We start from the raw sequence: 14,493 nt of genomic DNA, 5'->3' as shown, positions 1-14,493 counted from the left end.
AAAATCATTCCTGCCTCCAATGCGCAGCAGGTGGGCAAGAGTGCAGAGTACACAGAGTTTGGCCTCCAGCTGTGAAAGCAGCCAGTGATACGGCCAAAGCAGCTGCTGACGCTAAGTGAATAATCACAGCTTGGCTGTGCTTAATATGGACAGATGGACAGAATCTGATGCAACCAAAAGGCAGTAAGTTTGTTTTACATTTCCTTCAGCGCTGTTTTGTTGACCGGAGCGATCCATGGTGTCTGTGAAGACGTGTGACCGAATGACTGGGTTAAAATCTTAAAGAATGCAAACAGCCTACAGAGTTTTTCTAAGGAGAAGCTGACCGTAAACAAAAATGTTTCCACTCACATTTACTGTAAGACCTTGAAACCAAGACAAATGTTTTTTCAGAACCATTTCAGGTCTCTTATCTTTGAGTTTGTGCTGGTTGCTTGACAACCTGCCCATTGTTGTCATTTCTACTTTGGCTTTTCATAAAAAAACCAAACCCAAAACAGCAAAATCTAGTGTGTGTCTAGACAGACTCCGCCTCCAGTCCTCACGCAATGCTAAGCTAACGGACTACTAAGCAAACAGAGGGCTCTATTATCTTCAATCTTCCGTGTTATCTTTTTAAACAACAATTTTAAGAGCTCCCGTAATTTTTCATGTGGTTGATAACCGGTAAGACAAAACTTTCACGTTGCTAAATGAGGAAGAAGGAAGATCAGTGCAGCACTGTGGAAGTGTGGAGAATGTCAACAATCAACACAACTTCAGCAAAGCCTTCTGTACCGGTTTTGCGGAGAGGGAAGTCATCTTTGGAGTCGTATGTGCCCAGCATGGGATGGTTGTACGCTGACAGTGCCGTTTGTGGAGGTGAGCTCTGGTCCAAAGAGCTATGCTGAGTTTTTCTGCAAAAAAACAAAAAAAACAACACAAAATAGACGATTAAAAACACTAAACAGTATCAGTATAACGTGCTACATGAATGCGGAAACTCTGCTCCGCCGGCTTTGTACACACGACACATTCCCAGCTCAATCTATTACTATACGTGACTTTTGATACTTGCATACCCACACACAAGCTTGTGTCTTCTCTCCAAAGTCAGCTAGACACGTCAGAGCGTGGACAATGACGTGGGTGGAAGGAAGAAAGAGGTAAAGCTAGAGGGACAAAGCCTGAAAGCTGAAAACCTTTTTTTTCCATTTTAGGAAAGTAAACGGGCTGAAAATGCACAGAGGCAGAGGTGAAACAGAGAGGGAATACACGCATGAGAGAAGTGAGGAGAATGCCAACAGGTCAAACAAACGGAGAGAACCCTAAAGAAAGGGGAAACCGTGATAAGCGTGATTTATAGCGACTGGCAGCACAGTCCTCCTGATTATTCCATCATCTCCTGCCTTGGCAGAAATGTTTGACTGCTTAAAGCCTCTTCAAATATTTAAAGCACAGGAGAGGTGCCATTGTCTTTTCTCTCTGCCCACTTCAAACATGCGCACACACCTCAAAGAGAGCTAGCTGTCAATCACTGACAACAAACACTGACAGGAAAAAAAGCCTCATCGCTTCAACGTTTTCTCTGCAGCTCGACTCAGAGAGGCTAATGCTGATGTTGGAAATTTGATGTGAACACAAAAGCACATCAATGACAGACGCCTACACAACAGGAGTTCATAACACCACGGGGTTCGCCATGTTTGCAAAGCCAGGATGATGAGAGACTTTCATGTTGCTCATCACTGGTTTTTATGTTTGATATTTTTCCTAGTGTCGATTCTTTTTTTGCTTAGATTTAAAAAAAAAAAAAAAAGCAGCAACCAAACTCTCGTAAATGCATGAGAAATATGACATGCTGATGTTTCATAGCTCTGAATATTAAGGTTATTGAAATACTGATGTGAAAATGTTTTAAAAGAAGTCAACATAAAGCATTTAAAACAAAGTCTTTTCACTTCAATCAATCTACAAAGTCTATATTAAACCACCTGATGTATGAAAGACCAGTCTGATGGTGGCAGCGAGAGCTGTTAATGACATGTTAATCCAAAACGTCGCATCCTGATTTCTATCAGAAGTAGAAAAGTGGACCGCGGTATAACAGAGCCATCAGTGTAGGGCTCAGGGGTTTGTCATTTAATTCCTGACCCGTGTGAAGAAATTGCTCTAAAATTCTTTCATCTTTAAAATGTTTGACTTTAGAAGGAAGAAGGAGGAGGAGGACATCAAAACTCCACACAGATGGACGGTGGTAACCCCGGCACCACGTTCACAATGGTACAGTCACAATAAGGAACACAGTGGTTGGAGATTCATTGCAACCTCCGTGTGCAATGAACTTGAAATGGTTGGTTTGAAGGTGGGGGAAGTCTGTGACTGCTCGCGGGCAGCCACCATCTTCAAACTGACTTTGTGCCAAGACAGCAACAAAACAGCAATAAGATTAATTTAGTCTGCTATCAGTTTTCCACCGAATTGGGTCAAGTTGGCAATTAATGCAATGCATTTGTGGTAAAATGTTTATTCACTGAGATGAACTGGCAAAAACAAACAAAAAAAAAAAAAAAAAAAACATGCAACACTCAGAAATTCACTTTCACTACTTACACTCCGAGTGCAGCCAAACAGATATTCAGGAATTCCTCCACAAATTGTGACGCGGTTGTTGCAGAACGTGTGCAAAAACAATGACACTCACCCATACCAGTAGCGTGGGTCACTGGGCAGACAGTGGTTTAGGTTTCGCTGAGCCAAGGCTTTCTTTTTGTTCAGGACAAACTCCTGAAGTCGCATCTTTACCTCTGTACTGGCGACTGCACCTGCACAGCAACACAGAGACGGGCAGAACAGTAAGCAAGCGAACATTTTTCAGCACAGCCACGTCCTTCCCAACCAAAACACAAAGAACCTTTTGCCCTATGAGAGCTGCTGCCATATTCTCCAGTCTGTGACACTAGGAAGATTATAACTACATCCATCCATACTTTGACAGATAATGGCAATCTGAGTTCTACAATCAGAGTGCACAATCTTGCATTAGAGTGTCACTGAAATCCCACTGAGACCACTGCAGCGCTACGTAACCTGCCTCGAAGACGTGCATCACGAGTTTCACTCCGCTCCTGGTCTCTCCTCAATTACCAACCTCCTCTCACAGCAACAAACAAATTATCAAGGGAGGGAGACAGAGGCAGGTGAGAGGGAAGGAGAGATGAAGAGCGAGGGAAGCCGGGCTTAAAAAACTGGTTTCAGAAAGTAGAGAATAGAGCAGAGGTGTGTTTTCATTAGAATGTGACAGTAGGAGTGATAACAGGTGACGTGTCGAGCCTCAGAGCAGAAGTGGTAAATTCACTGTGTGAAAATGACAACAGCTAATACATGTTCCCTAAATCATGGTGCAGCTGGAAGTGCTGACATCCCAAAATGTCTGCTTTGCCACTGAAGCAAATTGGCTTTTATGAGACTGCCTCAGATGCAATTTAGTGCAGTACTTAACAAAGCTTCCTCTGTTTGCAACCCAATGCTTTTTCCATAGACGTCAAACTGTAGGCTCACTCTGCTCAGCGCAGAATGATTGAGAAAAAGGGCATTACTGGAAAAAAATAATGGCTCTGAAAAGTGGGGGTCCATACACTGTGTGTGTGTGTGTGTGTGTGTGTGTGTGTGTGTGTGTGTGTGTGTGTGTGTGTGTGTGTGTATATATATATTCTAGTATTATATCAGTACAAATACAGGAATACGTGAGCCATTTCCTCCTCGTTAAACTGTGTTTACGGTCGTATCCAAAACCTCGTTTTGTTCATTTACAGACATGAAAATGCGCACAAACACAGCAGCATGGATGGATGCATATTTCCTATATTACAAGACTGATTCAAGTATAAGTACAAGTGAAGAAGCAATTTAGTAAAGTGTGGCTCAGAAATGTCATCGAAAGGGCAAGTTTATAAACAAAGCGCCATTCAACAAGGAAATTCAAAGTCAATTACGCAGTGAGTCTTTCATACGAGTACTATTTAGCTGTAACAATTAGAAACACAATTAGCTTGATGCTGCTAAAATAATAAGGAATCACATTTTATTTTAAAGGAGAGTTCGAATATTTTGAGTAGAGGAAACAATAGAGATGATCTTGCTCTGTCCCAGTTGTTATTGGTGAGCACAGAGATTAAATAACTAATGCAATGATGTCTAAAGAAATGATACCAGACCAAGAAATATGTTTAAAGGGAATAAAGAGAGAGAGAGAACATTGCCTGGTTCAGCTTTATTGCTGTCATTTTATTTCACAATCAGTCCGCCTGTAGAAAAACTGACGACACGTCTTTCTGCATGACGTCTCGCCCCTCTAACCCCGTCTTGGCTGTCTTATTATGATATTCCCTGCGGTGAATGTGTGAGGTCAGGCTGTTCTGACTGCTGTGCTGTAACTGCAGGTGCTGTGACAGAGGGGCTGCGAGGGCCAAGCTCCTCTGACACCTGCTGTGATAATATGGCACAGTGTTTCTGCACAGGTACAGCAGATGTTGGCAGCGCACAGCAGAGCAAATATGCGCTCGGTCGAACACGAAGACTTTGTTCATAACACCTTTGATCCCACTGCGGAGTAAATCCAAGCACTGAACTGACTATTTTGGCCATACGTTACCTTCTTACAGTAACACTGTGCACATTTTTGATGAAGATCTCTTGGTCGCTTTCTTTAAAAATAATTCTCTGTGGCAGTCGCTACTCACTCTCTTGTCCCCTCTCCTTGTTTTTGAGCTGTTGGAGTTTGTGTTCCCGCTGCTGCTTCTCCAGCTGCTCCTCGTGACGTTGTTGCTCCATCTTTCTGTGGTGCTCCAACAGTTCTTGTTGATGCTTGAGCGCCAGTAACTCCTGTTGGTGCTGAGAGAAGGACGAGGAGAGTAAAGAAGAATCAGTATGAGCTGAAAGGACTTAGCCATGGTGATCTGCAGATAAATAAATAACATCACAGAAAGCAAGAAAGACTGAGTCTGAAAAGCAAAGCTAATATAGAATGGCATTATTTTTAATGGCCACAAGGGGGCGACAGCTGTGGTTCCAGTCCTACAGAAGTCTATGGGGAAACGGTTCTCTGTAAACACTCTCCTGATGAATTTATGGGCTCAGTCACTCATTTTTGTTATTTTATTTTATATTGGATTATCCGGAATATACTTGCTGGCAAGCAACCTGTAACGACCTGTGTGTCACTAGCCAGTAAGGATGAGGGTTTCACGGTCACTCTGCTGTCACATCCAGGTTCAAAGCGGGTGGCATCGAGGTAGCTACGCCTGTTAGAGATGCAGTCAGGCCAAAATGACAGTCGTTGTTACCTTTTGGTTTTGTGGTCATGGCAACACAGTCAGGTTTTTTGGGGCGTTTTGAGCTGGGTGATTTGCTGAAAAACGTACCAGCACTAGATCAGATTACACCAGCATACACACTTAAATTCAATTTGTTTCTGTTTGCCCTTCACCAGGCATATTTCTGCTGAGTACAGCTCTACAGTATCCGAGGAAGATTTCCCGCCTCACCCCCATCCAGCTTTCTCACACACACACACACACACACACACACACACACACACACACACACACACACACACAGAAGGGAGGAGAGGAAATTTTCTCCTCTCCATCTTCATCACAACACCTCACCTTGACATGCTCCTGCATCTGGGCTTCATGTTGTCGTGATAGCTGTTCATGTTGCCTCTGAAACTCTGCGATGAGTAGCTGCCTCTGGAGCTGCTGCTTGTGTTTAAGAGCCACCAGCTCCTGCTGCAGGTGCTGCTCCTGCTGGCCTGTGGGAGGTTTTGGAGACGCGATTACTCAGCGCATCTACATCTACGGGCTGGAATGCCGCAAGATAAGCGGAGACTTACTAATGACTGGTCCGCGGCCTGTCTCAGTAGACGTGGAGGTGGGTGGCGTGGGGTGGGGTGGAGGAACCAAGCCAAAGGAGGGCTGCTGCTGGTGGTGGTGAGCGTGGTCCACTATGCGCAGATCCATGGGAAGGATGGCTGTGGCGGTGGAGGGCAGCGCCGCTGTGCTCACGTCCACTGAAACAGCAGGGAACAGTGAGCAGGAAATTTTATTATATGTTCACATTAAATTTGTAATTATTTAAAGATCATCTTAAGTTCATTTAATAGCAGCCAAAACATCATGTCCTCTTTGATCCAAATGAGACAGACGGACACTTGTTACATCAGATGTCCAAACTCTGTGGCCGTGCCAGCTGCACTCATCATTACACTTCATGGTGCTCGCGGCTGCTTGTAACGTTAGCACTGAGAACTTAAGTCTGTTTTTATAGCTGTACACAGCAGATAAGAGCATTAGGGACACAGCGAAAGCATAAAATGTGTCTGAGATTTTGAAAGCCGGAGATCATCAGAGCATCAGTGTAAGCGGCAGAGGGAGAAAACGTGTTTATGTAAATCCATACAAACATCAGAGAGCGAAAACACCGCCCATCCCACCCCAACATGAATTTCACAGCAAGGATTTGTGCGTGTCTGCGTTTCGGTTTGTTACCGTGTGTGTGTGTGAGCAGAACTGCTTGTGTCACAGCCGTCACGACTTCAGACGTGACACCGTAAAGAAAAAGGTCGCAGGAATCGACTTTTTAAACCTCACGACAAGGTGTTAAAATATTAGCAGGCAGGAATAAACCGTAAAGACCCATCTGTTTTTGTTGCTTCCTTTATGATTTACTCAGTCTGCATCATTTAATCTGCTTTATATGAATAATCCAGCGAGGTCGCACAGGGCCCCATGGTAAATGAAAGGTAATGCCCTGCTTGTCATGCAACAGCTCAGGGTACGAGTGCAATCAGATTAGTTCTCTACAAGCAAACAACACAGCAGCTTACACACAAAAAGTAGCACACCAGGGAAACGAGAAAAAAAATCAAATTCTGTGCCTTGATCTTTGAATAAAACATGCTGTGATCAAACACCATTAGCACACTACTCCATTCAATCCAAATTGCAGATTCAGTTTTTGAAATAAACCTTTTATCTATGCAGTGTTGCAAGTAAATTCTGACTTATACATCAAAACCTCACGTGCACCATTTGGTCTACTCAGATCAATATCTGCTGTGTGGAGAAGCAGCTTGCACCACGCCAAGCCCTCCACCAGCGATCAATAACCTAAAACCAGCGCGAAGGCTCCCCAGCCTATCGTGGATGTTCTGGCATCCCTGGTGGCCAATGAGGTGGCGATGAAGTTGCAGTTACTTGCAGGAAAGGTCCAATGACATCTTTGGTACTGGGCAGGTTTTCAGTGCGGGGAGAAACTTGACACCACCCAATGGGACAGCATGGGAGAGAAGAAGGGTGTGGCTAGGCCAGACTTGCTGGTGCTTCGCTGGTGCACACGTGTGTGTGTTTGGTTGTATCACTGCTCTTGCAGGGACTTGTTTATAGGCTGGACATTAGAAGTTCTGTTAAATCCTTCAGTTGGAAAAGATGAAAAGGACTAGGCTTAGAATTAATTAGGCAAGGGTGGAGGTTTATTTAAAGACTTAAGAGTTTACCATCCAGCTGCGCCACTCTTGCTGCTCTTAAAAAAAACATAACGCCAGGTGAATTTAGCAGCATTTACTGTGACGGGTGAGTCATCTGTGTCTACATGCAGGAGCCTCATTAGAGGACCACAGTGACTGCCATGTTGAGTAAAGAGTCGGTCCCAATCAACCATGTTATCCAAACAAAGCCAGCCGCACTGAACCATGTTCAAATTCAGCCCCCTTCTCGCCTCTCACGCAGACATTTACACAAACATGTCAGCTGTTTACACACATATTTAATAAGCAATAAACATCAAGGTCAAACAAAACAAAACGTTTTGTTTGACAATCAGTGGTGACAAACATGAATGGAGCTGGACCTCAATTAATGCCACCTCAACTGTAAATGTTTCCACATGAACTTAGGTGAGTGGCACAAATGTCCTGTAAACAGGCCTCTGGCACACGCTCTCAAACACTCAAACACACACACACACACACACACACACACACACACACACACACACACACACACGATCACTTCACAGCAAAGTACAAATTCAGCTATCCAAACTTTCATGCAACCCTATGGAATCCTTAGATGTTTATTACTAAACAATAAAACAACAAACGCAGCTGTCTCGCATGACCTGAAATGAAATATGGAGCAACTCGTGTTTTCGCAGCACAGATTAGTAAACTAACACATGAAACTTATCAGACACACACGTTTTGCCAACAAGCTGACACTTAGTGCCACGATTCAAACACAGCAGAGCGAGTTTCTCAGCCAAAAACATGCGCCAAAGAACCAAAATAATTTTTACCCAAAAACGGTGCTAAACTTGTGCCACAGCAGTCCCCCTCTCCCCACCTCGGAGCAGCTGGTCCTGAATATACCCTTGTCCCTGTGATGCATATTCCTTTGTGCGGTTTGTGTTGTGCAAACAGTGTTTTAGAAGCACTGGGTTACCTCTGTGCGTCTACATGGGAAGCAATTTTAAAAGCCAAATGCCTTTGTATGTTTTATTATGTTAACACGGCCGGCCACTTACGGAGCTGTGATCAATGGCCAAGTGCAAGGCTAAAGCCAGGCAGCAAAATAAACTAATTACAGCTACTTATCCTCAAACTGAGGGGCTACTAGTGCCGACGGCCAGGAAGAGACAGAGATGGAGAGAAATAGGGAGGCGGTGTAATAATCATCGCTTCGACCAGCTACTCCGAGGCTAACCACACTGGGCTGCCACATTAAGACTGCACTGAGAGCTATTGCTGGCTACAGATTGTGTTGTTAGCTACACAAAGAGACACAGGAAGATAAATAAGGATCATGTACCAACACAGTCTATACCCAAACTGCACAGACTCGGAGAAGTCGTTCCAGTGCCCAGAGAGAATGTTTTTGCTCCTATGGTTTCATCCTCTTGGATAAATGCATCTCACATGAGAGAAGATGCACTTAAGACTGTAATGTTGTCGGGATTGTGTATCTTTAGGGGCTGAAACTATTTTCTTTAATTATCCAGACACAATTATGCTTTGGATCATTAAAAAGAGGGAGCTCCAAACTTTTGACAGCCAAGGAAACATATTTGCGTCACTAACAGTTCACAGTCAAGCTGACACGGCTCTCAAGGATCGCAGTACTGTTACAGTTGCACCGTGACAAAAACACCAGCAGCTCTCCTAATAACAAACCTCAGAGGCATGTTTATAGTAAACAAAGCCTTGTCAATGGCGGCAGACAAACAGGGCGACATACAGCCCTGGGAGAAGCCACCTGTGAAGTAATTAGCCCAGCTTACACTGATCGCACTCTGTGAATATGGCATTGGCTTACGGGGAGGAGAGGTGCTTTCATAACAGCTGACTCACCCCGACAACAACGGACGTGATAATGCAAAGATTCTCGCTGCAGATTTGGATGAGCAATTCAGAATGAATGCTAACAAATGCTTCCTGAAATAAACGAATAAAAATACTAGCGCTATTATTACGCACTGATTTCTATCTCGAGTATATGTGCACGTGTGGAGACTACTGCTGCGGTTCTTGCAACCTTGTTGCACAAAACACTGCAAATTGTAATAAATAAAAAAAAGTCTTTTTTCGAATAATTCACAAATGAAGTTGGCGCTAAATGTCCTTAAGCCCCAGGACGTCTCTTTAAAACTATAAAAGGCAAACGTAAGATAAACTCTGGACAGGAAATTGTGTTTACTTTGTAGAAATCGTTCAGGATCGAGAGAGTTCATGACTACGGCCTGACTGAAAGCAACGAAACCCAACATAAACAAAACTCTTGAAATGCCAGGCTCTGCCTCCTCTTCTCTCTCTCTTATCTCCTCATTCATCACTGTGTCCCTCGATGTACCCCTCCCTCCTTCCGCTCATCATCACCCCCCCAATCAGGCTAAGATTATGGATCACACAGAGTTATTTATAGACGAGGACTCCCAGAGGAGTTCCTCGCCCCACTGGGCTCCTGTGCACTCCCATGTATGTTTACTCACAGCTTATGAGAAACTAAGAGTGCAAACTCATTCACAGTTCCAACAGAATGAGCAAATGTCAACACAAGCCTCACAAATTTAGAATGAACAGCAATCGCTGACATAATGTCAACCGGCTGCGAGCCCAGCAGACTCAGGTGCTCACAGAGGAGGGAGGCAAACACCATGGTGACTGCTGGGACTGTGGCCAGTGGTTGGTCGGACAGTGGAGAAGGGGTGGGGCTTGAGGTGGAGGGTGAACCAATGATGGTAGGCAAGCGATTCAACAAACGATCTGCATGTGCATTTAGCTCAGTGCTTTACTGTCAAGTCCGGGGTGGGTGGGTGTGACTGTTGATGTATGCCTCGCTGCATGTCCCAGTAGCATGGTAACATGGCCACCAAAAACCTGTGGGTTTTTTCTGCTTCCTCCTTTCTCTGGCGATATTTCCCCAGATTAACTTATAAAAAAACAAAATGCATTTAGTACTAAAGTGTTCTCGTTAGGAGATAAAGAGATACAAAAAGTGTATACTAGCACTTTTCAAGGAGATTATCTAGCTGTGTCACAGCGCTGTGATTTTAAATGTCAAAGCTGGAGTAAACTGAGATAAATTAAAGTGATCCAAGGCAGGCAGCAGCAGAGTCAAATGGTGATACGGGATGCAATCTAACATTCAGTCCTTTCTGTTTATATGTCGAGCAGTAGTCCCAGTGAGCTTACACACTAACTTCCATGCATTTTGCTCCACACATGCACACTTATGTGCACAATAGGCTGTGCGGAAGGACAGACGCAGCCACTGCCATCTGCTCCATTCAGTTAAAGGCTGCGCTGAGCGAGCCTCCATACATCAGTGCCATTCAATAAACACTGCCACTACTCCAAGCCGCACACCCACACACACAGCAAATGAACATGCACACACACGAACATGCACTCACTCCCTAAGTGAACATATATACGTAACACAGCAACACATCCACAGGCAAAACAAGAGTCTGCATAAACAGATGCACGCCTGTTGATCACTTAATGTACAATCAGCACACTGCACTGAATAAACTCTGTGAAAGAAGACTCCAACAACACATCCTTTACACAAAGGAAAACCACAACAAACCTACAAGCCGGCCGAGCACAGCTACACGAGGATAACATAAAGCACTTCACTACATGCGGTTTGAACAGTAATTCTCTGCATAACAGGAATAGCTCTTACCCATCAGTTATGCCGTGCTGCGCTGTTCTTGCACGTTTGAGAGTGGGGTACAGTATCTGAGCGAGAGAGAGACAGAAAGTGCGTTTGTAGCCAAAAGTGCGAGTGAGAAGAGATGGCGTTCAAGTCCACTGCAGCACACAGACACAGCAGACCGGCCTGGGTTAGGTCCTAACAACAAATCTTTCTCCCTCTCGGTCTTTCACACAGTCCGTCTCTCACTCTGTCGCCTCTCTCTGCTCCTCTCACTGACGTGTTTTGCTCTGCCCTCCAGCTGCCACTCTCCCTCCCTCCCTCTGCTCCTCCGGTCCCCTCCCACTCACTCTCTCTCCCACTCTCTCTCCCTCGGCTCTCAGTGACATCAGGGGGCAGTCTCGGGCATGTTGAGCATTTTATTACAGTCACTCTCCCTCTTCTAACACACCGGCAAACACTCTGTCTACATTCCTATTTCCCTACACCACCTATGCTTTCGTGCACTAAATCTGCATTTTTGGACTAAACAGAGCCAAGTTGTACTTACCCACGCTTACACATTTATTAACAGACACACACACACTTTATGTAAAATCCTCCTACACACCAGGAACCTTACAGCATAGACAGTCGCTTTCTGTGAAGCTGGTTTGACAGTAGCAATACATTACAACCACTGAAGACACACATACGTCACAGACATTGTCTCTGTTCACTACAAACACGCACATAGAAACAAAACGAGCTGTTTACTGGTGGAGACTGATACCCCAGAAACTTTATGATGTTAGTAACTTTGTTCTGGAAACTCTTTCTGTTTTTAAAAAGAAAAGTACCTTTTATTCCAGTGAATCATCGCCACCTAAATATGCAAATAATGGATTATTATTACACAAGACGGAAAGAGGTTCATCTGTTTAAGGAGTTCTACTGAAGCAGTTAAATAAGTAAATCTTAGCAAGAATGCATGACTAGTAAACAGGAGAGACGCTGAATCACAGGCCTGAAACCTTATTTGTAGATTAGTGATGAGTTTGGGATTGAATGATAACGGGGAGCGTTTAGGGGACGGCTGAAGGACTGGCCTACTGAGTGGAATCAGTCCACTTAAGACAAGTGCTCCTCTGGGGGCAACACCTGACGTGCCTTTTGGTTCTTTCAATGAAGGTTCAGTCGATATGTGTTAAAAGAAACAGGCAGGATGGACCTGACTGTTTGCCCCAAGTGGGTTAGTTGTCCTCTGCGCTCTAACACTCTGCTTTCCAACTCCCCTTGAATTACACTGGAGTAAAGGCAGGGTGCCAGTTGTGAACTGGAATCAGACACCCGCCTTTCACCGACAGGGTGCCAGTTCAGAGCCCGGGTGGAGCCAGTTACGCTTTAATTTCTTTAAATAAATACAAGTTTTGACAAGTTCAAAAATCAAACTGGACCAAGCGCTGCACAGAGGAATCATGGTGAACAGAATCTGTGGGCTGAGTCACAGGTCGATTTCTTGAGACGGCCCCTCCCATATACGCAGGTATGTGGTGCAACTTTGGGCCAAGCAACTTTATGATGGTGTGATGGCGTCGGCTTTCTTCGGCTCTCACGCCAGTGTTTGTTTTTTGTTTGTTTTTTTCAGTTGAAATTCGCGGGACTGCATTTAGAAAAACATGAGTGATATACTGCCACTGTGGAGAATGTTCAATTTTTCACTTTTATGAGTAACCCCGTTTGCAAGGCAGTTGAAAACAATTGTCTTCATTTTGATTCTGATGGGAAACAGATGGTTTTCTGATCCACTGCATATGGAGTTAAACAACACTGAAGGGTTAGGACTGCTCAGTCCAACTGAGATATGTCCAGTGCTTGCAACATACACATCCAAGGTCAGAGATGTCCTTTGCAGTTTTTATGTCTGAAAAAAAAAATAATCAAAAAATAACAAAGAATTATTTTCTTTAACGGCCGTCTAGCCTGGCAGCTTTTGCAATCATCATGATCTTGCTTTTCCAAGACGGGCTCTGTAAACTCTTTAAAGGTTCCTTGCGTGTTTTTCTTCTTCTTTTCTTTTCTTTATCTATTTATTCATTTCTATTATTATTCACATTAGTGCATATGGAATATGGCAATGCCCAAGCTGACAAGGAGAAGAAAAAGAAAAAGAGAAAAGATAAGAATAAACGGACAGAGCAGAAGCGGGGGGGAAAAGGAATTACACTGATAGGTTTGAAACTAAAGAGATCATGGAAGCACACAGGATACCAGCATGCAGCATACTGTCCTATTTTTGCATATGTTCCCATGAATGTGCATGTACATACACGTGTGGATGTATGCGTGTGTAGCATGGTCTGTTCCTGTGTGTGCGTGTTTGCAGAAGCTATTTTTGAAGTTCAGTGTAGAATCCAGGAAGCCAATTTTGTTTGATCAGACAACCCACCTACACACCTGGCTGCGATAAAGGCCTGCCTTATCAGCTTGTTGTATAGTGTTGACGTCAAAGGCTTAGCTAAGCATCATGCAGCCATGACACTGATAACACCTAAGGCTACTGATCCCAAACCGCAATGGCATACACGCACGCAAACAAACACCGTGTCATTTTTAGAACAGGGAGAATCTCCCTCGTACAGGCCGCTGACACATCGCGGCGAAATCAGCGTGCAGAGAAAAGCCGGGAGGGAAAGACGACGGTCAAAGAGCAGCAGCAACGATCTGACAACTTAACAAATGAAAATGAACAGCGGGGTGCGTGTAGTCGGCTTTGGAAAATGTTCGTTGGTCAACACCGCATACAAAAAGGACGACTTGTTTTCAGACCACTCATGCATTATTGGGCTTGTTTGGATGGACAACATAAGAAAGAAGCAATTAAAGCAAATTTGTTTTGTAATCAACAAAAGTCTTGAAATAAAGGAGCATGCTGCAGTGCCATATACAGCTCTTCACAAAGAGTTTCAACACAAACAGAACTTCTCTTGCTCCACACGGAGTTGTTCAAACCATGTTGTGGTGCCACAGCAGATGTTGTTTCCTGTTGTTAATATGTGTCTTATTGGGACTTTTGTCTGCTTCCTTAGTCACAAGGGATCACCACAGCAGATGGATCCACATATTTTATTTGGAAATATTTTACGTCAGCTGCCCTTCCCGCAGTCTCCCTCCTGAGCATTTGTGCCTCCTCCCCTCAGACTGCAGCTTTTTTGCATATTAAGCAAATGTAATAACAACTACATATGGGACTTCCACGTAAGACTCGCTGCCAAAATCACTGATGTCTGACAATAGCCAGCCAGCAACAATCAGG

General features: G+C 44.2%; 1 protein-coding gene across 3 annotated transcripts in view; it reads right to left on the bottom strand.

Annotated features, from left to right (window-relative positions):
• The window catches only part of hdac4 (histone deacetylase 4), a 122,774-nt gene that overhangs the window by 42,352 nt on the left and 65,929 nt on the right, over nt 1–14,493 (bottom strand). For 2 of the 3 annotated variants that reach the window (XM_085248717.1, XM_085248719.1), the window contains 5 exons: nt 5,876–6,052; nt 5,649–5,794; nt 4,722–4,872; nt 2,684–2,804; nt 778–896 (listed from right to left, as the gene is read on the bottom strand). In XM_085248717.1, the coding sequence (XP_085104843.1) occupies nt 778–896; nt 2,684–2,804; nt 4,722–4,872; nt 5,649–5,794; nt 5,876–6,052 (714 nt within the window). Of the gene's footprint in view, nt 1–777; nt 897–2,683; nt 2,805–4,721; nt 4,873–5,648; nt 5,795–5,875; nt 6,053–11,228; nt 11,469–14,493 lie in introns of those variants that run through there. The other variant, XM_085248718.1, reaches the window with a different exon arrangement.

The sequence above is a fragment of the Mchenga conophoros genome, linkage group LG16 (genome assembly GCF_057382185.1).
Source record: "Mchenga conophoros isolate Kocher_MC1m ecotype Shallow Benthic linkage group LG16, M_conophoros_male_GT1.1, whole genome shotgun sequence".
In the NCBI taxonomy this organism is placed as follows: domain Eukaryota; kingdom Metazoa; phylum Chordata; class Actinopteri; order Cichliformes; family Cichlidae; genus Mchenga; species Mchenga conophoros.
The sequence above is the reverse complement of the archived record's forward strand: the minus strand, read 5'-3'. Positions and strand labels throughout refer to the sequence as shown.